We start from the raw sequence: 26,675 nt of genomic DNA, 5'->3' as shown, positions 1-26,675 counted from the left end.
CACTGTGATTTACAGCTATAGGCACAAGGCTTCGGAGGGTTGAGTGATGCCAGCAGTCGCTGACAGCCAATCAATTCATTTACAGCTCATGTGCAGACCACTCAGTAGCCTACAAATGTCTGCCTGATCGCTGTCTCTAGTCTGGCTGTCACTACTAGCACCATGGACAGCACCCCACACAAGGCTGCCTCCATCAAACCGCACGTCACAACACACCCACCCTTGCAAAAAAATATGATCTACGACACCTGTATTGCATTTGCACAAGACGTCGGCTAACCTTTCTTTTATAAGGGCGCATCGTGCAGAAAGATGCAATCAAATTATTGTCTCGTAAGTGCCTTGTAAAACTTAATGAGGAACCCAGATACTCTCGAGTCACGGTTGTAAACCATTCCACCCGCCTTGCAACGGGAGCGTGTGACAGCGAGCACATGGCCGTGGTGACTAGCCTACAACACTGCTGACACACAGGCTACACGGACTGACGGATAAATAAGGTTGTGATTCAAGACGTCCGCGCTCCTGTCTGGCGCTGGGCTATTGCCTAATGGGCTGGGCCCGGCGTATTCATTCATCTAAGCGCGGCTTGAGAGAAACCTGATGAGCATCCATTAGACTATAGGGTAGCTAATCATATCCAGAGATCGGGTCATAGAGCAAAAAATAAATGCACACGTCGACACTTACCGGGTTTTTATCTTGCTGGCTCGGGACTCCATGGCTGGCTGCTGTTGCTAATGGTTTCATAATTATACAATATACACCGGGCTAAAATGTAACATCCTGAGTCCAGCTCTCTATGCTACAGCGCGCCTCTCCCCCATCTTCCTCCTCCTCCTCCCCTCTCTCAGCTATCTACCGGGCTGTCTCTCGTTCTGGGAAGAGAGGGGGTGATGCTGAATGAAGCCGGCTTCGGTTTCAGACGCACCAGCAGCCCTGCATCGGGGTTTAACTCCAGCGAGAGAACAGCCCAGCCTGCATTGCCCAGCGCCCGCTATGGTCTTGCAGCACAGGGATGGATAAAAGGGAAGAGGGAGAGAAAAAAAATCGACTGAGGATGCTCGTCGTGCGTTTTCTTTTTACGCTGATGCCAATTAGATAGATTCCTCCTCCAGTGAACTCCGGTGTGTGGATAATACGGCAGGAAAATAAGGGGGGGAAAAGGCTAAAATGGCTGACAGCACTTTCACTCACGTTCGCTCCCTCATCCTACCTCTCCCTCCCTGCTCTGCTCTCTTTCGCTGCCGATGGTAGGCTGGCTGTCACAAACAAGCACGCCTACGCGCACGCAACGACTCGGCTTTTACGCTCCATTAGATTAGTCTGAGACCTAGGAGCCACAGCCACCACGATCCTGGCTTTGTTAACACTACTCTCGGTTAATTTGTGGACCAAAGCACGGGGACGTGTGTGTGTCAGTGTGTGTATTGGGGAGAGATGGGGGTGGGGGGGGGGCTTGAATAGGGACCTCCCTTCCTCACTGATGCTGAGAGAGCAGCCGGTGGTGCCTGCTGTTCTACTCACACAGTCTACACGGCTTAAAAAGAGATAGAGGGATAAAGGATGAATAGGCTAGCTGGAGTCAGACAAACAGATACACAGGGAGATCGAGAAAAAGAGGGATGGAGGACGCAAAGGAGAGCAAAACGCTGAGAGAAATCAAAAGGATACTAGGGAGAAAGGGAGGAGAGAGGCGGCGAGCCCAGCGAGAATAATGCCATTATCACGCTCACTTCAGCGGGAGGACGGCGGCTGCAGCCAGTTGGCATGGTAACGGAACCAGGAAAGCAATTTCCTGGGTGGTAGACAGAATGCGAGAGAGGGAGAGAGAGGGGGGCGCATCCTCTTCAGTGAGAGAGGAGAAAAGAGGAAAGGTGGGCCTGATAAAGACTTGCTCAAAGACAGTGGGTAATAAAATGGCTATGGAGACGAACGGCGTTCGACTTAAATCGGTATGACAATGATGTCACCGCTGTCACGCGGCTGGAGTATAGTAACCACGGCGACTGAGCATGACTCGCCCCCACGGGGCCTTTGGTGGTTGCTGTGGCGACAGAAGCATAGAGACACGGAAAGATGGAGGAGGTAGAAAGAGAGAGAGAGAGAGAGAGACAGGGGGAGGGGGGGGCACACATTTGTGTCAGAGACAGTAGCCATCTAGTCACCGACTCCTCTCCCCAGAGTAGGCCCCCATCAAGCATGGGCTGTGGTATCACATCACAGACAGGGCTGATGGATCTTTCAAATGATGACACGCAAGCGCACACACGCGCACGGACACACACACCATAACCACCCTTCACAATATACCACTGGGTGATGAGTGCATGTGTGCATACGTGCATGGTGTGTGTGTGTGTGTGTGTGTACAGGGGACGCCCATTCCCCTAGGCCAGGGATCAACAACTAGATTCAGCCAGGGGCCGATTTTGTCTTGAGCGGATGGTCAGGGGGCCAGAATATAATTACAAATAATTTGTAGACTGCAAATGGACTGCAAGAAGCCCAAACGGATATATTATTAATATTAATTTCAAACCTTGCTCACATTTGTACACAATCACATACTGTGCATCTCTCTATTATGAGTGGGAATACTTTGGAACAAATCCCACCCCCCTCCAGGAAACTTGGTGGGCCAAATAGCCACCAGTTAGGGAACCCTGCCCTAGGGGATTCTGGTTATTGGCAACACAAAGGGCCCCAGTCAGATATGAGGCCAGTGGGCCAGGCTTGGTGACGGACACTGAGATATGAGAAGAACAGCGCTTTAAATGACAAAAGGCACAGCGAACAATTGCTTAAAGGGCAATAAAAGGCTGTGTCAAAATGGCACCCTATTCCCTACATAATCACTATGGACCCTGGTCAAAAGTAGTGCACTATATAGGGAATAGGGTGCCATTTGGGACGCGTCACAAAACAATGAACAATAGGCAGCCGAGTGACTCGGAGCTGATATTACTATCTCCAAGTGGCACAATAATAAACTGGTAATTCAAATGAGAATCAAAGCCCCAACGGGCAAATAGGAAAACCAAGCAGTGTTCCTACAATGACCGTCAAAGACAAATCGCTTTTTTACACTAACAATGTAAGGACCTCGCTTTGTGCACGGGAGCATTGGCATGCTGAAACAGAAAGGGCCTTCCCCAAACTGTTGCCACAAAGTTGGAAGCACAGAATCATCTAGAATGTCTTTGTACGCTGTAGCGTTAGGATTTCCCTTCAAATGGAACTCAAGGGCCTAGCCCAAACCATGAAAAATAGCCCCAGACCACTATTCCTCCTCCACCAAACTTTACAGTTGGCACTATGTATTGGGGCAGGTAGCGTTCTCCTGGCATCCGCCAGATTCGTCCGTTGGACTGCGTGATTCATCTCTCCAGAGAACGCTTTTTCACTGCTCCAGAGTCCAATGGCGGTGAGCTTTACACCACTCCAGCCGACGTTTGGCATTGCACATGGTGACTTGAGGCTTGTGAGCGGCTGCTTGGCCACGGAAACCCATTTCATGAAGCTCCCAACGAACAGTTCTTGTGCTGACGTTGCTTCCAGGGGCAGTTTGGAACTCTGTAGAGAGTGTTGCAACCGAGGACTGATTATTTTTACGCGCTACGCGCTTCAGCACTCGGCGGTCCCGTTCTGTGAGCTTGTGTGGCCTACCACTTCGCGGCCAATCTCCTGCCAATGTTTGTCTATGGAAATTGTCAGCAACGGGTAAGGCTGAAATAGCCAAATCCACTAATTTGAAGAGGTGTCCACATATTTTTGTATATATAATGTATGTGTTGCCGGTGCTGCCTTCAGATTTGCAACTTTTCTGTTTACACCATCCTTACATTAGCCTTGGATGGGTTGTGGCAAAGTGACCTAGAGTGATTCTTATTGCAGTGTTGGATAGGAAAACAACAACTTCTGAACATACGTATGTACAGTATATCTATATATGGCTCTCTGATGCAGATCAATGTAGGTCAATGGAATAGTATACACTACATTTACACGTTGTGTGTATTGAGTCGTGCTTGAGAGGGCTATTTGTTCACATATACACTCTATAACTACTGCGGTAATAGAGACAATGCCTCCAAAGCAGGGGTTGTATTTATTATTGGCTGGCCGGCCTCCATCCGACCAATGGAACATGAGAATACCCACTGTGACATCATTCCCATCACCCTCTCTAGGCCCCAGGCGATGATATAATGCATCACCAAAACAAGCTCAGGTGTTTGCTTCTGGTGCTGATGACGGTGTCATTAGCATTGTTGGCAACAATCGTCAGGGGACCAGGGCATCATTATGTCATTACATCACCACGGCAATGAGTGGGGCGGTGGGGGCGGGGGGTCGTGTCTGGGGACCACAGCCAGACACGCTTGGTCGCGCTTCAATGCTTCCCAGCGACAACGAGACTATGGCTCGGTCCCAAATAGCATCCAATTCCTTATATAGTGCACTACTTTAAACCAGGGCCTATAGGGTGCTATTTGGGACATAGACTATGGGGTTGACATTCTGCTGAACAACCTCAATCTAAATGCAAAGGAAAGGCAGGGGCGCATTGATTTTAGTTGATTGTAACACTGATGTAACAATCCTAGTGCAGCGTAACATTAATGGATTCAGATTCAATTGAGGGGGCCGGTAAGCCTTTCGACATCAGCCATTTGTATTGTTCTTTGCTAACCACTGTGGCTATAAGTTTATTCCAAACATTATGGGCTCGGGATGCATAGCATTAGGGTCGTAAAAAGTTCATTACCACGGTAGGGAAGATAAAAGCAAACTCACATGTATGTGTACAGACATACACAGGTGCATGCTGTAGGCAGACATAACAAGCACATAAAAGCAATAGTCATTTACTGTCTTTAGATAAAAGCAATTTACAGTTAGTTTTATTACTAGCACGACTGCACACGATGAACCAAAGAAAACGAGAAAATTAGGACAAAAGAAAGTGCCAAATTAAAAACCCAGTCTATTCCACAAGGCTACTGTATCAAGGATAACTATATTGTGAATCCATCAAGTTACTATAAACAGCAAATCTGACATGGCCTTTCCCACTCACACACAGTCTAGTAGCTGGACATCAGTACAAAGACTAAGAGCTCAAACCTTCCTCTCTCCCCCTCTGCATCTTCCTACAAGTCAATATGTACCAGTCAAAGCAAATACCGGTACTAACACCTCGCCAGATACCGCCAGAGCCAGTTAAACCACTGAAATGACACATTTCAAAGGTTAACCAATGCAAATGCTCTTATCATTGGGTAGCATTGGCCATTTCTAAAATAGGACAATAGCACATAATACAATATATACTATGCCTGGCTCTAAATCTCGGTTTCTCTCTAGTTTTGCAACACTGTTGATTATTTCAACAACTAATATAAAACCGATTAAGCTAGCTAACTAGCTAAGCGATTAGCATCAGTCAAGCTAACCAAAGCAGCTAAAACGGACGCTACCAGCCTGCCAATTGTCACGCCCTGGCTCTGGGGACTATGTTATGTTGAGCCAGGGTGTGTAAGTCTATGTTTTGTATATCTATGTTGGCCTGAGTGACTCCCAATCAGAGGCAACGAGTGTCAGCTGGTTGTCTCTGATTGGGAGCCATATTTAACTATCGGTCTTTTCACTTTGGTTTGTGGTTTCTTGTTCCTTTTGGTTTGTGTGTATCGAAGGACTTCACGTTTCGTTCGTTGTTTTGATCGTGGGATCTGTTTAATAAATAATATGTACGCATTCAACGCTGCGCATTGGTCCTCCTTAAGCGAACGTGACAGAAGAAACCACCAAAACTGGACCAAGCAGCGTGAAGAGGAGAGAGGAAGGACCTGGGATCAGGGGAGTAGGAGTTTCGGCTGGGCCACGCTAAGTGAAGAGGAGAGAGGCTGGTCTATGAAGCAATGGATCGAGAGTCTGGCGAGAGCTAGGGAGGCCTGGTCCACGGGGAGGAGAGAACCCCAGAATTTTTTTAGGGGGGGGCTCACGACGTGGACGACGGGGCAGCCGGAGGCCGCGATGGAGCGGTCCAGCGGGTGTGCAGAGGAGGCCGCCAGGTTAAGGGGGCCACTGGTCACAGAGGAGAGCGAAAGTGTGGAGGCACGGCGAGAGGTACTGGGGTGTATTACCAGTCCGGTCCGGCCCGTTCCTGATCCCTGCATAGGGCCAGTGGCGTGTGTCCCCAGTACGGTTCGGCCTGTTCCTGCCTCTCGCACCGAGCCTGTGGTGCGCGTCGTCAGCCCTGTCCGGCCCGTTCCTGCTCTCCGTACCAAGTCGGTGGTGCGCGTCGCCAGCCCGGTCCGGCCCATTCCTGCTCTCCGCACCAAGTCTGTGGTGCGCGTCGCCAGCCCAGTCCGGCCCATCCAAGCTTCCCGCACCAAGCCAGTGGTGCGCGTCGCCAGCCCAGTCCGGCCCATCCAAGCTCCCCGCACCAAGTCAGGGGTGCGCTTCGTCAGCCCGGTCCGGCCCGTTCCTCCTCCACGCATCAAGCCAGGGGTGTGCGTCGTCAGTCCAGCACAACCCGTGCCTGGGTCATGTCCGGAGCCGGATCCGCCGCCGAGGCGGAGTGCCCACCCGGTCCCTCCCCTGTTGTGGTTGTTTGGCGCAGCCGGAGTCTGCGCCTTTGGGGGGGGGGGGGGGGTACTGTCACGCCCTGGCTCTGGGGACTATGTTATGTTGAGCCAGGGTGTGTAAGTCTATGTTTTGTATATCTATGTTGGCCTGAGTGACTCCCAATCAGAGGCAACGAGTGTCAGCTGGTTGTCTCTGATTGGGAGCCATATTTAACTATCGGTCTTTTCACTTTGGTTTGTGGTTTCTTGTTCCTTTTGGTTTGTGTGTATCGAAGGACTTCACGTTTCGTTCGTTGTTTTGATCGTGGGATCTGTTTAATAAATAATATGTACGCATTCAACGCTGCGCATTGGTCCTCCTTAAGCGAACGTGACACCAATACCGATCATGACGGTGTAATTCCTAATGTTAGTATACGTGAGAGAGTCTAGAGCCTTGTTAAATAGCAGACTGTGCATATCAATAAGTTGCTAATACCCTGCTACCATCTCCTCCTCTAGGGTCGACTTCCTGTGGGGAAATAAAAGGGGCTCACGCCTCTTTCCTGACACTGCTGTTCCCACGCCACCTATGCCAGTTCAAGAGGTATCAAGGTATTGTGTTGCTGTTGGCACGAGTTGGCGTGGGCACATTTCCTGTCCGGGCAGGAATTGGAGAGGCTTTCCGAGCCAAACAAGGTTACCACAGCCACAAAGTCATAATTAAACCCTGCCTATTTCTACAATTTATCTTTTTAAAATCTGATTTTAAACCTAACTCTAATCTTAACCACAGTGCTAACCTTATGCCTAATCTTTAAACATTTTTGTTTTCATCAACTTTTCTGATACAGACAATATGAGGAGAGGGATGGGGAGGACCAGGAAGAGGGAGAGGAAAGGCCTGAAATAATGGGCTCAGACTCCTCCCAGGATGTAGGGCAAGTAAGCGGTGTCAAAACAGCCAGGGTCTGGTTTCCCAAAAGCATCTTAAGGCCATAACTGCGGGAAGTAGGGGTGCTGGAGATGCTGCAGCATCCCCTGAAATTGAAGTAATTTCCCCAAAATTATAGAAATAATATTTATTTCAAAAACTATATTACTCCTGTCTGAACAGACAAATAAAATCATTCAAAATACTACACCAGAGAGCATAATTTAGCCACAGAGGATCAATAGATTCTGTGGGTGAAGTTTTATCACAAGCACTAACATTCGAGAAGGCCGCAATTTGGGCAGCATGCGCACCAAATATAGAACCACTTGTTGCGTTATGGCCATAGACATATAATCCATAGAATGGTTTTGGAACCTATAACCCTGGCAAATTGACTGTTAAAATCAGGGGTACACTAGCAATGGCTGCCAGTCCTGACTTGAATGGGAACTGCCATCTATTGATTATATTTCTATGGTTGGTTGTGGCTGTCAGTTTGCCTTTTGCAAATTTCTAAATACAAATCACGAGAAAAACGTACAGTTTGGAAAGCAAATAAATGCCTACTGCTGAAAATACTAATCTGTCTATAGAAGCAACATTTATTTCTCACCTTTTGAGCAATTCTGAGCGAACAGCACTGTTTTTCAAAGTAGATTATCTTGAGATAGGCTATAGGCATGAGCGCATCGGCCATTAACTGTGAGCAGCCTACGCTTCATCATCATTGGGTGAGTCAGTGCAACTGGAAAGTTTAACCTATACAACATGTATGTACAGTACCAGTCAAAGGTTTGGACACCTACTCATTCAAGGGTTTTTCTTTATTTGTAATATTTTCTACATTGTAGAATAACAGTGAAGACATCAAAACTATGAAATATCACATATGGAATCATGTAGTAACCAAAAAAGTGTTAAACAAATCAAAATACATTTTATATTTGAGATTCTTCAAAGTAGCCACCCTTTGCCTTGATGACAGCTTTGCACACTCTTGGCATTCTCTCAGCCAGCTTCATGAGGTAGTCACCTGGAATGCATTTCAATTAACAGGTGTGCCTTGTAAAAAGTTAATTTGTGGAATTTATTTCCTTTTTAATGTGTTTGAGCCAATCAGTTGTGTTGTGACAAGGTAGGAATGGTATACAGAAGATAGCCCTATTTGGTAAAAGACCAAGTCCATATTATGTCAAGAACAGCTCAAATAAGCAAAGAGAAAAGACAATACATCATTACTTTAAGACATGAAGGTCAGTCAATATGGGACATTTCAAGAACTTTGAACGTTTCTTCAAGTGCAGTCGCAAAAACCATCAAGCGCTATGATGAAACTGGCTCTTATGAGGTCCGCCACAGGAAAGGAAGACCCAGAGTTACCTCTGCTGCAGAGGATAAGTTCATTACAGTTACCAGCCTCAGAAATTGCAGCTCAAATAAATGCTTCACAGAGTTCATGTAACAGACACATCTCAACATCAACTGTTCAGAGGAGACTGCATGTATCAGGCCTTCATGGTTGAATTGCTGCAAAGAAACCACTACTAAAGGACACCAATAAGAAGAAGACACTTGGTTGGGCCAAGAAACACGAGCACTGGACATTAGACCAGTGGAAATGTGAGATTTTTGGTTCCAACCGCCGTGTCTTTGTAAGACGCAGATTAGGTGAACGGATGATCTCCGCATGTGTGGTTCCCACCGTGAAGCATGGAGGAGGAGGTGTGATGGTGCTTTGCTGATGACACTGTCTGTGATTTATTGAGAATTCAAGGCACACTTAACCAGCATGGCTACCACAGCATTCTGCAGCGATACGCCATCCCATCAGGACAATGACCCAACACACCTCCAGACTGTGTAAGGGCTATTTTACCAAGAAGGAGAGTGATGGAGTGCTGCATCAGATGACCTGGCCTCCACAATCACCCATCCTCAACCCAATTGAGATGGTTTGGGATGAGTTGGACCACAGAGTGAAGGAAAAGCAGCCAACAAGTGCTCAGTATATGTGGGAACTCCTTCAAGACTGTTGGAAAAGCATTCCAGGTGAAGCTGGTTGAGAAAATGCCAAGATTGTCCAAAGCTGTCATCAAAGGAAAAGGGTGGCTACATTGAAGAATCTAAAATATAAAATATATTTTGATTTGTTTAACACTTTTTTGGTTACGACATGATTCCATATGTGTTATTTCATAGTTTTGATGTCTTCACTATTATTCTACAATGTAGAAAACAGTAAAAATAAAGAAAAACCCAGGAATGAGTAGGTGTGCCCAAACTTTTGACTGGTACTGTATGTATGTACAGTATTTTATGATGTGTAACAACGCAATTATGTGCCAAACATTAGAATAAGCTGCCTCAATATTTGCAGCCATATTGGTGATAATATCTCTCTAGTATTATGGAATAATTCTAATGTTAAGGTAATATTTGAATGTTGAAATCTGATCTGAGAGCAGTGCTTCCTTTCTTTTGAACCTATGAGTATCGACACATGCTCCAACGATGCACTTAGCGAACGCTCTCTGAGTGGGAAATGCATGTTACATCTTCGGCCGTTGTTGGAACGATGCATCGTTAAAACAGTCGTAAGCCTAAGTTACATCGCTATTGGGAAACCGGGCCCTGGAGGATAGGTGGAGATGCCTCTGTTTTAAGATGTGTGTCAGGGCCACGGTGAGGTGTTTGGTCGTTTAACAGATACATTTTGCAGACCGAGGGTATGATTGATGGCCATTGGAACATGTGAAAGTGGGTCTGAGTGTTGTACAATAAGGTCCATGTAATAACAAGATCGGTAGTTGAAGTGTTTAAGCCTGGAAATGAATGTGGCTTGGTGAACACCACAGAATATTCAACCTCCCCATTATATTGGCTGCATAACATTTCATCTCACCCGTCAAAACTGAGACAGTGTGTGTGACTGACTGACTACATGAGATTGAGTAAGGAGCAGAAGAGTACCGAGAAAGTCACAAAACAGGCACAATATGCTGGTGTCATCGTCCAATGTTGACAGAGACAGGGGACAGTGAGGGAGATTAGATGGCATGATATGACCCCTACTAGAGCCAATTTCCCTCCATAGGCCTACTCGTTCTACTATTCTTCAAATGTCTGTAAGCATATTACTCAACACTGTTGTTTTGGAAGTTCAAACTCTTCCCAACAGTCAGTGATATGAGGGAATGCCAAATCAGTCCATGTTTAGGACAACAGTTTTCATGCAAATCAATAGTTACAAATGTAGGCTACATAACAATCTATACATGCTTATCATGGGAATTGTGACCGTTCAAAACTGTTATGATTACATGAGGATAAAGTGCCCCCTTACCATAACTTCCTTACATAGCCAGCAAAAAATAAATTGAAGATGTGTTCTCCCTGGTCGGTCATTACAGAAGCAAGTGGTTGGATCCGTCTCTGTGTGTCTCTATGATATTGTGTAAATCCTTTTAACCTGGGGCTTTTGTATCCATGCAGCAGTTGAACCTAGACACAGCAGAACAGGCCACCACAAAGGACAGCTCTAAAAATAGGACCCCTGCTTTTCCACGGGCGTGTCTGACAGGTTCGTCTCACTCATCTCTCTCGCTCTCATTCATCTCTGAACTGAATGTTCACCTAGCACTCCTATTTTTTCACCATCTCTAATCCGATTTCGTCCGGAGCCAGCAGCATCCTGGAGTCAAATCAGGATATGAGAATACTGGAGTATCGGAACATCTGATAGAGTACCTGAGGATACTATATTTAAGGAGTGGTATTCAATCTAAAGCAATAGCCAGCTTGGGTAACACAAACACACTGTTCTGGGTAAATCCATTTGAATTCAATCACTTTTTGACAGCATCCCTTTTGATTTGAATGAAACCTTACATACATATTTGCCCATTGTAGAAGTGTCAAAGTGACTTTTTGGACCGGAATGCGAAAATATTCAAGAGATAAAGGTGCTCAAAGTTGACCCATTTTGCATACCCCACCATACCATGAGACATCCATCACTGGAAAATATAAATGGCTGATATCAGGGTTTTTTCTGGATCAAAAAGGGGCTTAGGTAGTGGCCGTGGCAGGGGGCATGACAATGGGGGCGGTCGGCCCTTCGGAGCAGCTGAATTGTAGAGAACAATTTTGGAAGTGTAGTGACATTTTAGGATTTTTTTTACTAATTTCCTACAATTCTGCAAATTTCTCCAAGGAGCTGAGAGAAATGTTAGACGTTTTAAAGCTAATTTCATGCGATTCTACATATTCTGCCATGGAGCTGAGAGAACATTTTGCAGTTTTAAAGCACATTTCCTGCAACTCTGCATTTTGCTATGGCTAATGCTATGTTCTTTTGTTCAAACATAATAAATTATACAACGGGTGGGTCTAATCCTGAATGCTGATTCGTTAAAACTGCATTCAAGCCAATGTCTATTCCACAAGTTACCACACGCTAAATCTATGACGTTAAAATGCCTATTTACTCTGTTCCATCTGACTGTGCAATCCACTGTCTCATCAGCCCAGGCAGGCAAGTTATAAACTTGATCTCCACTATAAAAAGCATCTAGACATTATCTCACATTTCTTTTAGACTAACATTTCGTTTTCAACAGTGGAGATTTGTATAAACCTTGCTGTCTGTCTCTCCGACATTTGCAACATTGTTTCAATATTCAAATTCAATCTCCAGCTGTCCCATAGTAATGAACGTGTCGGGAGTCGGGATGAGACAGACAGGAAAGGAAGCGTTTCTCAGCCAGACGAAATCATGAATCAGCTGGCATAATTTTTATGGATATATACAAAGAAATGTCAATTGAAAAAAGTGCAGCTACTTTGCAGTCTTTCTAGTTTCAGTTTGAAGTGATTGTGCTAGCTGTGTTGTTGGCTAGCTCCTCTGAACAACAGTGTCCTGATGAGTGAATACATTATGCGAAATCGCGCCTCATTAGCTCATTGTTACGGATGTATCCAAATAAATGTCACTAGAAAACAGCTTAAACAAATGCAATGCAGCTACTTTGCTGTTATTCTGGCAGCACTTTTTGACGTGACTATAAGTTAGCCGTAGATGGCTAGCTAGCAAGCAAAGGATAAGAAGGTTGCCAGACAGTACGGCAATGGAACATTGCCGTACTGAACGACTGGGTCACGTCCATAGATACAGAACAAAAAGACTGAACGACTGGGTCGCGTCTCTAGCAACCGAACTGATAGAACAAATTACCAGCCGGCTTGGGTAGCAAACCTAGATTTGTGTCAGGACTATATCTTGTGGAAGGATGAAATAGCATGAATAAATTCATCAAAATAACTTATTTTTTTACCCCATTTTTCTCCCCAATTTCGTGATATCCAATTGCGATCCAATTACGATCTTGTCTCATCACCATGTTGGTAACCCATTGTATAAAAGTGATAATGCCCTCGAAGCCGGTGACTTCGTCTTGGGCCTAACAACACCCGTGCCAATATATCCTCCAAACACTGGCTTCTCAGGCATTATCACTTAAATAAAATATATACTGCTAGCTCAACAACTCAACTGACATTACAAAAAATACATTCCATTGCATGAGCCACATCAGTTAGCATCATTTGAATGAACATTCTACACTACCATGGGAATTATTGCATCACAATACAAGGCAGCCATTGAGAGTGTAACCATGAGTTTACCAGTCAAATAGTTTACCAGTCAAGGCCACAATCATCTCCAGCTTCCAACTGCCTCATTCATCCCCGCTCCTCTCCCCTGTAACTATTCCCCAGGTCATTGCTGTAAATGAGAATGTGTTCTCAGTCAACTTACCTGGTAAAATAATGGTTCCAAAAAAAATAAGTATATAGATGCGGTAAAGGGATCAATCGAACTCGACCAAAACAATGGAATTGCCATGGAAATGCGTGGGGGAAAGGGCCGTTCGAAAGATCCCGAATCTCCTCCCAGCAAAAATAGCCAACATTTAGGCTATTGTTTATATGTGTATTTCATTGAGGTAAAAATTGGAGTTAAATGCTTGTATGGATGTCAACCCCAACAAATATTTGTGTCATAGTGACAGTTAAAAACGACTGACTACCACTACCGATTTCTGTTTGCTAGCTATGTTAACCAGCTTATACGAACAAGAGTTAGCATTTAGCAGTCACTTCTTCTAAACCGGTAAAGGGAAAACTTCTAAATGTTATGCAGCGAAAACAGCCCAATATATCCAAATCGGACTTAAGTAACAACATCGTGGCCCTGCTACAATACATAAATCATGATGGATGAAACTTTGTTATTTCAGATTTGTTGAATGTGCGCCTATCTGGTCAATGGAACGGTCTGCGTTCCATTGACCCCTTTACCGCATCTATTGCCAGAGTTAGAGGTTCCAAGTACATTCTATTCATTCTATTTATATGGTTTTTCCATCCCGAAAATATATTTTCTGGAGATTTTTTTTATACATAAAAATGATTTCCTTTTTTAAACTTTATGCAAAAACGCGTAAACTCATATATATTTTTTCAGATACACATTTTGTGTTGTGCCAACCATTGGTTAAGACAACATGGTCTTGAATACATGTTTTGGCTGATAAATGTAATACAATGGGAATAAAATCAAAATGTCAACTTTCAAATGGTACAATAAAGATGGCTGGAGGTCCACACATCAGAGAATGTTAACATGAATGGGATTATCTGTTGTTTTAAATCATACTGTCAATCCTCAATAGTAAACCTATTGAAATCATAGAAAGATGGATAACAGAATAGGCATGACTATTTAAGTTGACATTCGACGGTGGGTGGACTGGTGGGTGGATCTTTGTGGTAGCAATTAGAAGATAAAATGTAAATTCAATGAAAATGTCAAATGGTGTACGAGCTAAATTGCAGTGGTCTGAAGGGATAGGTCCATTCTATTTATATGATTGAAATGACACCCACCCTGTATTCAAGAGTATACTGTGTCTCAACCGATGGCGGGCACAACAAACACCACACATGAAATAGGGTCTAAGCAATAACATATGCTAACATGTTTACGTGTTTTTAGATAAATGACGTTAAAGGTTTAAAAATGTCAATTCTTATAAATAAACAATTTTTCAAGAATAAAATACACTAAGCCTTTAAATTATATAAAACTCAACCGTTCATCTTTTCCAGTGATGAAGACATGATGTCTCATGGTATGGTGGGATATCCAAAATGGGTAAACTAACTCCTGAATGTTTTGGCATTCAGATCCAAAAAAAAAGTCACTTTCTGACCACGTCTTCCATGTGCAAACATGTATGGAAAGTTTTGTTTAAATCAAAAGGGATGCTGTCAAAAAGTGATTGAATTCAAATGGATTCACCCTTCTTCACTAAAGCATTTTACTATGCAAGAACGAATAGTCTTGAAGGCTACTCAACTCATGGTTTGGGTTCATGTACTGTATAGTCAACACAGCAATGTTCACAGATAAAAACTGGAAAAACCTCAACCCAATCACACATCAATTAAAACGCACTCAGATACTGCAAAATAATTGTTTTTGTTTTTGTCAAACTTCACAAACCCACTTATTGGTTTGGATTGGATCATGATTGTCTAAACCCAGATATAAAGTAACAGCAGAATTAACATGTATTATTGGCTTCTGATTTTACCATCTTGAACAGCACTCTAACATTGTTCAGCGGTTGAGATTCAATGTTCCTCCAACAATTAAATTGCGCTCATTATCTCGGTTTATAATCATTAAAATGGTAAGGCAATCCTCACTATCATGCTCACTGCACTGTAGGCTATGTGATTACGACCATATTCCATGTTCACGTTGTATCTCTAACTTAACATATTTACATTTGCTGTTTAACATATCAGGTTAGAGACTCATATTCAGATGTGAAATTCTGAAACTCTATACAACCACAATTGCTTTTCCAATTCATGTCTCAATAATAAAAAATAAAAAATGCATTTTTGTCCTCTTGTTAGGGATAAAGGGGGGGGGGAAACGTTATCATTCCAGACACCATCAAATGAAAGGCATGTAAGTCTATCTAAAGGTAAAGCTACCTACAGACATGAAAGTGAGAGACAGACAAAGGCACATCATGTACACACAAAAATAGAACTAGCACAGACAGCTGCAGTGCACAGGTTAGCGAACACACACTTTTTTTGTTTTTGTTTTTGTTTTATGCATACATGTGTATAGATGTAATGTATTATAGATGACACCTGTACCATGTTTGACCATGATGGTTTTTAGTGTGTCAAAACTCATTTTGAATGGTCCACAATGTGGTTTTAATTTTGTATTATTTTATCATTGTGGAGTGACACTTAAATACATTGTTCTAACGCTAACTAACACACACACACACACACACAGTACCTGAGCTTTAATGCATTCCTGGGAGCATTCAGGATGAAATGAACGGCATGAAAAGAAGAAGCAGAGAGGAAGATGGGAGTTATTAAACATGCCACACGTCACTCAGTGATGAAGAGAGAGAATTAGGCCTGGCGCTTCAGTAGCTGCAATGGACAGCTGTTAAAAAGCATTATCCTGTGCCAGTTGGGCAGGGGTAGAAACACACAAACATGTACATTATTCATTGAGCCAAACACTTCCATCCTCCTTTACCTGTTTCGCATCACAACTAAGCTATCTTTCACTGGTTGGGCATTAAAGAGGCCTTATACCAAGACTCACTCAGCCTCAACACACACAAAGACAGACACACACACTAAAACATTATCGAGAAATTGCAAGAAAGCCCTAATTGCATTCAGCGAGGGCACAGTCAAATAAGTGCCCATATTGTGGTAAAACGGTTTCGGAATTATCATTAGACGCAATAACTTCAGTCCCCTCTGGGGAGTTTCAATTTTACATTGAAACAATTAACTCCAATCACGGACGCAAATGAACCCGTGGTTGGTTGGATACAGAGACGGAGGCGAGAGGTGAGGTTGAACTGAGGGGCATTGATTCACTGAGGCCGCCGCCGGTCATGTACGTCGCAACATTGAAATTAGGGAACAGCTGCTCAGGGCCTAGGCAAGACACTGGCAGCCACCGGGCAGACCCCAAAGAGAGGGTTTGCTCATCCATTCGGGTGGAGAGGGAAAGATGGTAAAATGGAGAGAGTGATGAAGAGAAATTGAGAGAGCAAGAAAGAGAGACAAACACCATCATCACAGAGATAAAACCATCCAACCCAGGGTTGCCATGTCTGTGGTTTTCCCACAAATTGAGCTACTTTGAAAACGATATCGCGGGTGAAAATGTATTGGTCGCAGGTTGTGGGTTTTTGGGCTACTTCTAAGTTGCACCGCAGCCGCCATTGGAATTAATCTTAAAAAAGAAAAATCGATTTCACTGTGACCTGCTGCTGACTACCAGGCAGTGAGCCAGGCTGTTGCTGAGTGAGTGAGTGAGTAGTGGGGAGGGCGCCGGAGGGGTGTGTGTTTATGTTGAGAGAGCACTACAGCAGGTAGCTTAGTCCACTATTGGCTGAGTCGCGTGATTGAGAGGCTACGGAGCAGCACGCATGCTTATCGTGACAACCTTTTACCAGTTGTAGCTAGGTGTTTAGATTGTCATTATGGAGACACCCATTTCCAACCCCTTTTCTATAAAACATTAACACGCTAGAACTGATGCGCATCAAGATATAACATCGACAAAGCACTGAAACTATTTTGGGCGCATTAGATACATTCTCTCTGAGGTGTTTTAAACTCCATTCTAATGTTGACTTTGTTTATGGAAAACGGTATCAAGCGAAGTGTTTTACTCATGCTCAGTTCTTGGGTCTAGGGGGCTGTGCGAGTGTACATTTGAAATGGAAGGTTTGGAACTCCATCGTGCTTCTGTTATAGGGAACAGTCCTCAATGAAACTGACATTAAATGTGAAGAATGATACGTTTGCATCTGTTGGCCATCAAGTAGCCTATTCATTTATATGCTATTGTAGGCTACCATTTGACACAAATATGTTGAAACGATGTTATCACTGGAGTGAATGCAATTCAATTTGGGCCACTTGTGTAGCCGACCTGGAGCTGGCAAAAGGATTTAATAAATAGCCTATAACTTCAGTTTATTGTTGTTGTAGCTTTAAATTGGAAGTTATGAAAGCTCTATCGCAATTGTCGATTAGTTAGAACACATTAGACTGACAATAATAGTCATTCAGATTAGGCTACAGGTTAAAAAAAAACAGAAACACTGGCTGTTGTTGACAAGCATATTCAGTTCATACACATATTAACGTTTCATTCAGTGATTGAAATTACAACCCCATCTTCAGTTGCCTATTCAAGCTGCTAAATTGTTCAGCTTACATTGCCTAGGCTCCTGTAGGCTATCTGAAATTAGATGTAGGCCAATCAGGGGCTATAGGCTACCTGCATCTAGCTAAGCAAACCATGGCAAAGTTGATATCAATCTCGCAAATGGGCCATTTATAGCTAACTGTTTTTTAGTCTTAACATCTGGCACATAATAACGGCACAATTGCCAGAAAATAGACTAACATTTGTTTTTTTTAAGTTCGTCCAAGTGTTTCTTGCACACAGATGGAGATCCTCTGTCCAACTTTCATCAATCAATCAAACTCTTCTGTTGGATTTTTCTATTGTTATGCATATGCTCAAGGGATTTATTATACAAGGGATCCCATGTAGCTCAGTTGGTAGAGCATGGCGCTTGCAACGCCAGGGTTGTGGGTTCGATTCCCACGGGGGGACAGTATGAAAAATTTTATGTATGCACTCACTAACTATAAGTCGCTTTGGATAAGAGCGTCTGCTAAATGACCAAAAATAAAATAAAAAAATAAAAACATGTAAAAGGAATTACAATTATAAACTGGGTGGTTCAAGCCCTGAATGCAGATTGAGTTTAATATATTACTGAGCTTTGAGTGTTGCTAGTGCAGGTACATGGAATCATGGTAATTCTGCCCAAAAGGTATATTTTTAATTATAAACTGGGTTGTTCGAGCCCCGAATGCTGTTTTGGCTGAAAGCTGTGGTATATCCGACAGTATGCTACGGGTATGACAAAAAAAATATTTTTACTATTTTTACTAATTATGTTTGTAACCAGTTTATAATAGCAATAAGGCACCTCTGGGGTTTGTGGAATGTGGACAATATACCACGGCAAAGGGCTGTATCCAGGCACTCCGCATTGCGTCGTGCTTAAGAACAGCCCTTAGCCGTGGTATATTGGCCACATACCCCCCCTCGGGCCTTATTGCTTAATTATAAACTGGGTTTGAGCCCTGAATGCTGATTGGCTGAAAGCAGTGGTATATCAGACCGTATACCACGGGAATGACAAAACATTTATTTTTACTGTTCTAATAAAGTTGCTAACCAGTTTATAATAGCAACGGCTAACGGCTGTATTCAGGCACTCCGCATTGAATCATGCTTAAGAACAGCCCTTAGCCATGGTATATTGGCCATATACCATATCCCCTCCTGCCTTATTGCTTAAGCATTGCAGTCAAACAAGTTAAATTGACATCCATTGATGGAAAATGATCTGGAAAGTTTAATAAGGGCTTCTTTTTTATTTTATTTTACATATTCAAATTCCTTTATTATGGCCACATCATAGCTCGCAATAATTATTTTGATGAAAATGCTTCTAACGTCATTACAAGTTACGTCGATATTCCTTCTTAATTGGCTTGGTAACGTTATGGAAAAAGGGTTTATTGTATAAATGTGGAAACTGACTAGTTTACAGGCCTTTTCGGCAGATTTTGAGTGGTTATAAATACACACACACAGAGAGAGCGAGAGAGACAGAGAGAGACAGAGAGACAGAGAGAGAGAGAGAGCAAGAGGGAGAAGGAGAAATAGGATAAAAAGAGAGCCAGACTGAATAGGTGGTGCCCATTCTGAGGACAGAAGGGGCTCAGTCAGTGTGGCTGACCTCGTCTGAGCGCGTACGGGCGGTGTGTGATGCATTCTAAGATGTCTGATAGCGTCGGCTGCAGGGCTCACAGATAGCCTAAACCACAATGGCTGATTTGACGTCCATTTTTAAGTCTGTTTAACTGCATTTTCATTTGGAACTTGTCCTTTAGCGTTGCTATTGTTTCAGTAGCTTGGCTTTTGCCTTTGAAGCTATTAGCCTTAGCCTTATGTAACAGCCAGGCTATTCTAGGCTTTTCATTTGGTGAAGCACCACATAATTTTTTGCTTTCTAGGACTGAGGTAAAATGGATGTCTGGCAAGTGACAACTATCCATTATTTAATGACGTATTTGCCCATGGAAGTGTCTTTTTCAGGGGAAGAACAGGACATTGGGCTACACATAGAACAAGACGTCCCAAGGAGACCACTAGTGCTAGGTTAGCATGCCATTGGCAGTATACCAGTTAAAATGTAGTAAGACACAGTAGATGTTGGTCACATCCCATCACATCAGGTCCACTGGTGGGGGAACAAAGGCTTGGGACCATCTCTTTGCTTAGAGGGCCTTCAATGGGGATGGACCCCACTGAAGGAAGGCCCACACTTAAAGGGAGGGTGCTGTATATTGTTTTCAATAAAGCATGCTCCTATCAACCATAGATGATTGGCAACATATATATATATATATACACATTTTATTGAAGAAAATGTGAAAGTGGAGACAGAGCAGATATATTTGGATCAGTGTCATCATAGGTAGATAGATACCTTGAATGAAAGGCCCCTTGCTGTAAATGGGATAACCCCACAAAACAAAATGTCCTTACAATACACAAGACCAATGTCCATGCAATACACCTTTTCCGAATGTCTACCAAGTGAGATTTAAAGGGATGTAAATGTGAGTTACGAAGACAAACCCAAGCTCTTGGCTTGTTCCGCTGCTCTCCCTCTATTCCTCTGCCAAATGCATCTCCCTGGTGCATTTTCACCTCTAAATGCGCCTTAGGGTTTGAGAAGGAAAATCCCAGCGCAGCCTGGCATTCCAAATGCGGGAGATTAGCGTGCTACATGTCAGCTTAGCATCCCAGCCCATCCAGCTTTCCCCATATGCGCTCAGCAGTATAGTCTCAACTGAAGTTATTCCCTCTACGCACTACTGTACTTCAAGTGCACTCTACACCACTTGGGACTACTTGTTACCATGGCACCCCACTTATTCTTCCCACAGGGCCTCTGAGGAGAACTAGAATTTTGTGACAGGCGTCGTCAGGCCATGAGAAAGTTCAGGGTGTCCTGTTATGTAAAAACCAGAGCCAGTCTGAAATTAGGAGGCAGTGTTGGGGGGGGGTGGATGACGTCTGGTGCGTTTCCGCTTTGTACGGCAAACCCAGATTATTCCATGATATTACAAACAAGCCAGGGTACTCTTGTTGACACCATCCCTTGGGAATTACAGAAATGGGAGGAATGGATTGAAATAGGGCAGAACTGGGGCTCATGAAAAATAACATGGGGCATGGGGTGCGTTCACATCATGAGAGTGAACATGGGTTCCCATGAATAGCAATATGGGGTGTGCTCCATTGGAAAATAAGAGAGATTCTCCATCTCCACACATGCTACCCTTTTAGAATATTTTGGGGGGAGGGGTTTGCATAAAGATAGGCACAGCTTTGGGACCACATGATGAAAAGGACCCCTGTTCTCTCTTCCACACTGACTGCTCTCTTCTCTCCCTTCACTCTCCTCTTCTCTCCTTTCCAGTCATCCTCCTGCTGATTTCTCTGGAGAAACCAGCTGGCTCTATAATTACCATCCACATCAACCCCTGGTGGGTGACTCAACACAGCTTCTCCCTTCAACTAAATGGTATTCCTAGAGCTACACTGTGTAGAATAACAACCACACTGACACCGACTGGAGCGATAGGGGACACACAGTAAATATGCACTAGGGCCCTCAGACTCAACTCTGGACCTCGAAGCCAGTTCCACTGCATTTTTTCATGGTTCCCCTCTAATCAGGGACTGCTTTAGACCTGTGTCACCAGGTGTCTGCAATTAATTATCAGGTAGAACAGAAAACCAGCAGGCTCCGGACCTCGTAAGGTAAGAGTTGAGTACCCCTGCACTAGGGGTTATGGGGTGAAGGAAAGATGTAAAGGGAGTGGGTTTAGGGGGTGTTGCATAGAGGCACTCGTTTCAGAGAAAGGGCCCAAAGATGACACAGGAGGGTATAGCCTATATATAGTCTACTAAGGTCTAACTGTGAGGGTGTAGCAATGGTGCACAAGAGGGAGTAGAGAAAGGTATATACAAGGTAGCCTACAGCGAGGATAGCAAAAGGGTGCACAGCATGAACAATACGTTTTGAGTACAGGTACCCAGAAGGGTAGAATAATAATATAAATGGTGAAACAAGGCACAGCATGCCTACAGCAAACACGGTACATTGACAACAATGTAACTATACAGCACAGCAAAGTAGAAACAAGGGTGCACACAGACCAGGGTATACATGTAAGGTAATAACTAGTAGGCTACACAGACCAGGGTATACATGTAAGGTACTAACTAGTAGGCTACACTGACCAGGGTATAAGGTACTAATTAGTAGGCTACATAGGAAAGCGTCCGACAAGCTAAGACAAGGACTACGTTAGCCGACACAAGCAGAGGCAAGGTAAGGAGTAAGTTAGGCCAACACAGAAACTCAAACGACACAAACTGGACGCCAAATGAGTGTCCAGCAACACAAAACAGCCTAGTTACTAACTAAACAGAGGAAGAGCCAGGTAGCTAAATGGTGACTCACCGTATGGTATCCCCTGGCTATGGGCGGCTTGCCGGTGGGGTACGGGTCCACCGTGTCGATGATGGTCTGCCGCTCGCCCTTCTGGTTGATCTTGCGGAACCTCCGGCGGGACTGTCGGTGCGATGCTTGCCGCTGGAAGTACTCCTCATTTTCATCCATATAGTCCACCTGGGGAAATGGGGTAGGAGGAAAGGAAGGAGTGACTGTCTCTTATTTTCCTCATCCCCTCATCCTCCCTCCCTCCCCCTCTTCCTGCCCCTCTCACTGCGTAAAAATTGCAGCGTGTGTGGGCTGTGCCTCAACACTCCTCTCCGACATCAAAGGGAGCTATCACAACTCCAGGAGAGGGGGAACGAGAGAGAGGTACATAAAGAATTGGCAAGGGAAGTGTGTGAAAGGAAGAGGGATACAACAGAGGAAGAGCTCAAGAGAGGGATGGAGAGAGAGAGAAAGAAAACATGAGAGGGGAGGAATGGAGTGAGAGAGATAGAAAATAAAGGGAAACATAAACAGAGAGAGATGGAAGGAGAGATGGAGAAAAGGAGAGATACCAGCCCCTTGCCCTGATGTGATTCAGATTCAGTCATGCAGTCATTCAGTCTTGAGTTCAGTCATTCAGTCAGATGCTGCCCTCCCTCCCTTATGATCACTCTGCTCCTGCTGTCAATCACCTTCCGGAGTCTCAGCCCCGTGAAATGGCACAAAATGACAGTCGTAATATGGGATAATGGCACAACTGGCCTCAATTTATGAATACAACTTGCCGTTGAGGAGAAAGCAAGAAAAATACATGTTCTCTGCCTGCAAAATATTGCATTTTCTCTGCTCACAAAAAGCATTTGAACGACTTGATACTTAACAGTCATGTGCAGTAGCCTGATGACATAGGCCTGGTGCTAGAATGACAAATTTAAGGCATTTCCAGTTGGCACACACTGCTCCCTCACAAGCTTCTTCACTCCAGCTTCACATTTCACAGCACTCAGCCTTTGGGATTACACATCAAATCTCTCTACCTCTCTCCCTCTCTCTCACCAACTGCTGCTATGGCAACGGCAGGGGAGCCGTGGTGGATGAGAGAGAGTTGTGTTGGAGAGAGGAGAGAGAAAGTGCATGTGCTGTGGGTATCAGTTTGTGTGTATAGGTTCGGTTTGAGTGTATCAATCAGTTTCAGTGTGCGTGTGTTGACTGTGCATGAGTGCGTATGTATCGGTTTGAGTGCATGTGTCGGTGTGTGAGTATCAGTTTGGTTTGCGTGTGTATCAGTTTAAGTGTGCTTGCGTGTATCACTTTAAGTATGTGTTGGAGACTGGGGGCTTAAGAGCGAGAGCTGCTGGTGTCTTAGTAGCATAGCACCCCAAAGCCATCCTCCCAGTAATTATAGGGTGCTTGTTGTTCCCATAATAGCGGAGGCTATGCCAGGAAGTGGTAATGATCAACAGTAGGACAGAGAGGAGGAGAGAAGGCTATTAGAAGAGCTGAAGCTTAGCTTTTGGAGCCACATTTAACAAAAAGGTGCCATCTATATGATTATTATTGTAGACATTCATAGGACACTATGATTACAGAGAATATCTTTGTGGCAGCCATACTGTAGGAAAGTTGGTGGTTAACAGTAACATGATGTAACTGGTTATGTATGATTGCTCTATTGAAACAGAGCGATTTTTTTAGGTGATAGAATCTGTGTCAAATTGTAGTGTGTGATGTGTGTGTCTGTGTACACACTTGATTATGTGTGTGTGATTGATCATGCGTGTGTGTGATTATGTGTGGTGTGTGTGCACGCACACGTCACGAGAGAAAATGACAGTGGGCTTTCATATCTTTAGAGATTTAGCACGCCTCCAAGGCCTCCTGTTCGACAGCAGTTTGCATTGTGCTGCTACTTTTATGTTCTGGTAAAGCTGGATTGATTGGTATTCAACTTAGCTTTTTATAAGGTCTGTGCCAACATTTGATGTTACCATAAAACTGGGTCAAACTTTATATCACTGACTGTAGCCTTTGACTGGAGAGAGTGAAAAATAACTGTGGAAATAACTGCAGCACTTTATTATATTCATTACATTTAGCCAAGTATGCGAGTGCCCAGTGAACAAGAAAACAGCTGCAAGTACTATAGCTGAATGTATGCATTTGTCAACAGAAGCACTAGCATTACTTGTAGTTGATGTTACTCCACATCAAATAGAAAATAAAGATCCTTAAGTATACCTAAAATTGTGGCACCTAAATTAGGTGGGGTGTAAAAGTCCTCATTAAACATGCTAGGTCATTGCTAAGTCATGTCCTAAGTCGCGTCTTTTGTAAACCACCCATCCCAATACATCAGCGTATGAAGTGAGTGTGGTGTGCTGTTGCCTGATGTGACGCCACTGTGGTAAAGTCGGCAATGGCGGCAGGACTCACCACAATCATCTCGGAAGGTTCCAGAACGATGCACTCGCATCCGCGTCTCAGGCTCCCTGCAGAACGCTTTCCAAAACTGGTGAGAGAGAAAAGTACAGAGAGAAGAAAGAAGAGTTTAGGGCAGGAAAAAGCACTTTTAATGCCGTTCACTTGGCATCATTGGGATTCAATCTGGAATTCCTGTTATTCCTGTTCCAACGATGGAACAGACAGATGAAGATTCACTCTAAAGTTCCTCCGAGTAAAAATACACCACAAAAAAACACCACAAGTGGAAAAGTCTACATGGTGACATCACAGGCTGTACAGTATGTGTACTCTCCAGTGAGGAGGGGTGTAGAATATTAAAGTGGAAAAACCAAAAGTCTCGAAATGGGGCAGCAACCATGGAAATTATGAGTAGGGTAAATAAAAAAATAAATAAAAAACCCAGAGCTGGATGAAGATTCAAGACTGCAAGAGTTGTATGATGCATTCAGACCTAAATTTGAGTCAAGGGCTCCCTTGTACTGTATTTACAAAATTATCATGATCCCCAAAAAGATTTTCCTTGATTATTTATTCAAGATAAACTCTTGTTACTGAGTATGTTCAAATAGTGGTCTGGGAAATATCCACCAGTTTGGAATATATTTTTTATATGCTGTGCAGAAGCCATTTTTCTTGTCAAGTTCTGATGCTAACGCATTTGAATAGGCATCACATTTACAAAATATTTGACTTATGGCAGCCTATCTTTAATCCAGCGGTTCCCAAACTAGGGGTCATGGAAGAATTTCCAAACATTACTAAAAACCTGTTTTAGCTTTGTCATTATGGAGTATTGTGTGTAGATTGATGAGGGAAAACATTTATTTAATCAATTTTAGAATAATGCTGTAACGTAACAAAATGTGGAAAAAGTCAAGGGGTCTGAAAACTTTCCGAACGCACTGTATGTACAGTTGAAGTCAGAAGATTACATAAACTTAGGTTGGAGTCATTAAAACTCGTTTTTCACCACTCCACAAATTTCTTGTTAACAAACTATCGTTTTGGCAAGTCTGTTAGGACATCTTGGATCACTAAAAAATACAATTTTTACATTACCATGTCGTTTACCAATAAAATGTTCTGATGGTGATGTGGATATACTCGGAATACATATCCCAAAGGAAATAAATGATCTCACTTCAATACATTTTAATAGAAAGTTAGCAAAAATAGATAAGATCTTACTACCATGGAAAGGAAAATACCTGTCAATTTGTGGAAAAATCACCCTGATTAACTCTTTAACAACAAATAATAACAAAGATAGCTAATAATGTAAGCATACTGTGTCCATAATAAGTACACTGCTCAAAAAAATAAAGGGAACACTTAAACAACACAATGTAACTCCAAGTCAATCATACTTCTGTGAAATCAAACTGTCCATTTAGGAAGCAACACTGATTGACAATACATTTCACATGCTGTTGTGCAAATGGAATAGACAACAGGTGGAAATTATAGGCAATTAGCAAGACACCCCTAATAAAGGACTGGTTTTGCAGGTGGTGACCACAGACCACTTCTCAGTTCCTATGCTTCCTGGCTGATGTTTTGGTCACTTTTGAATGCTGGCGGTGCTTTCACTCTAGTGGTAGCATGAGACGGAGTCTACAACCCACACAAGTGGCTCAGGTAGTGCAGCTCATCCAGGATGGCACATCAATGCGAGCTGTGGCAAGAAGGTTTGCTGTGTCTGTCAGCGTAGTATCCAGAGCATGGAGGCGATACCAAGAGACAGGCCAGTACATCAGGAGACGTGGAGGAGGCCGTAGGAGGGCAACAACCCAGCAGCAGGACTGCTACCTCTGCCTTTGTGCAAGGAGGAGCAGGAGGAGCACTGCCAGAGCCCTGCAAAATGACCTCCAGCAGGCCACAAATGTGCATGTGTCTGCTCAAACGGGTTAGAAACAGACTCCATGAGGGTGGTATGAGGGCCCGACGTCCACAGGTGTGGGTTGT

General features: G+C 43.7%; 1 protein-coding gene across 1 annotated transcript in view; it reads right to left on the bottom strand.

Moving 5' to 3' along the window:
• Positions 1-26,675, bottom strand: part of LOC311104782 (rap guanine nucleotide exchange factor 2-like) — a 139,872-nt gene that overhangs the window by 38,754 nt on the left and 74,443 nt on the right. Inside the window, exons 5-6 of the mRNA XM_084146696.1 lie at positions 24,681-24,756; positions 22,269-22,436 (exon numbers count right to left, since the gene is read on the bottom strand). Of these exons, the coding sequence (XP_084002822.1) occupies positions 22,269-22,436; positions 24,681-24,756 (244 nt within the window). The remainder of the gene's footprint in view (positions 1-22,268; positions 22,437-24,680; positions 24,757-26,675) is intronic.

Source organism: Coregonus lavaretus (assembly GCF_964263955.1).
Source record: "Coregonus lavaretus genome assembly, chromosome: 29".
Lineage (NCBI taxonomy): Eukaryota > Metazoa > Chordata > Actinopteri > Salmoniformes > Salmonidae > Coregonus > Coregonus lavaretus.
This window is presented reverse-complemented; position numbering and strand designations above follow the sequence as displayed.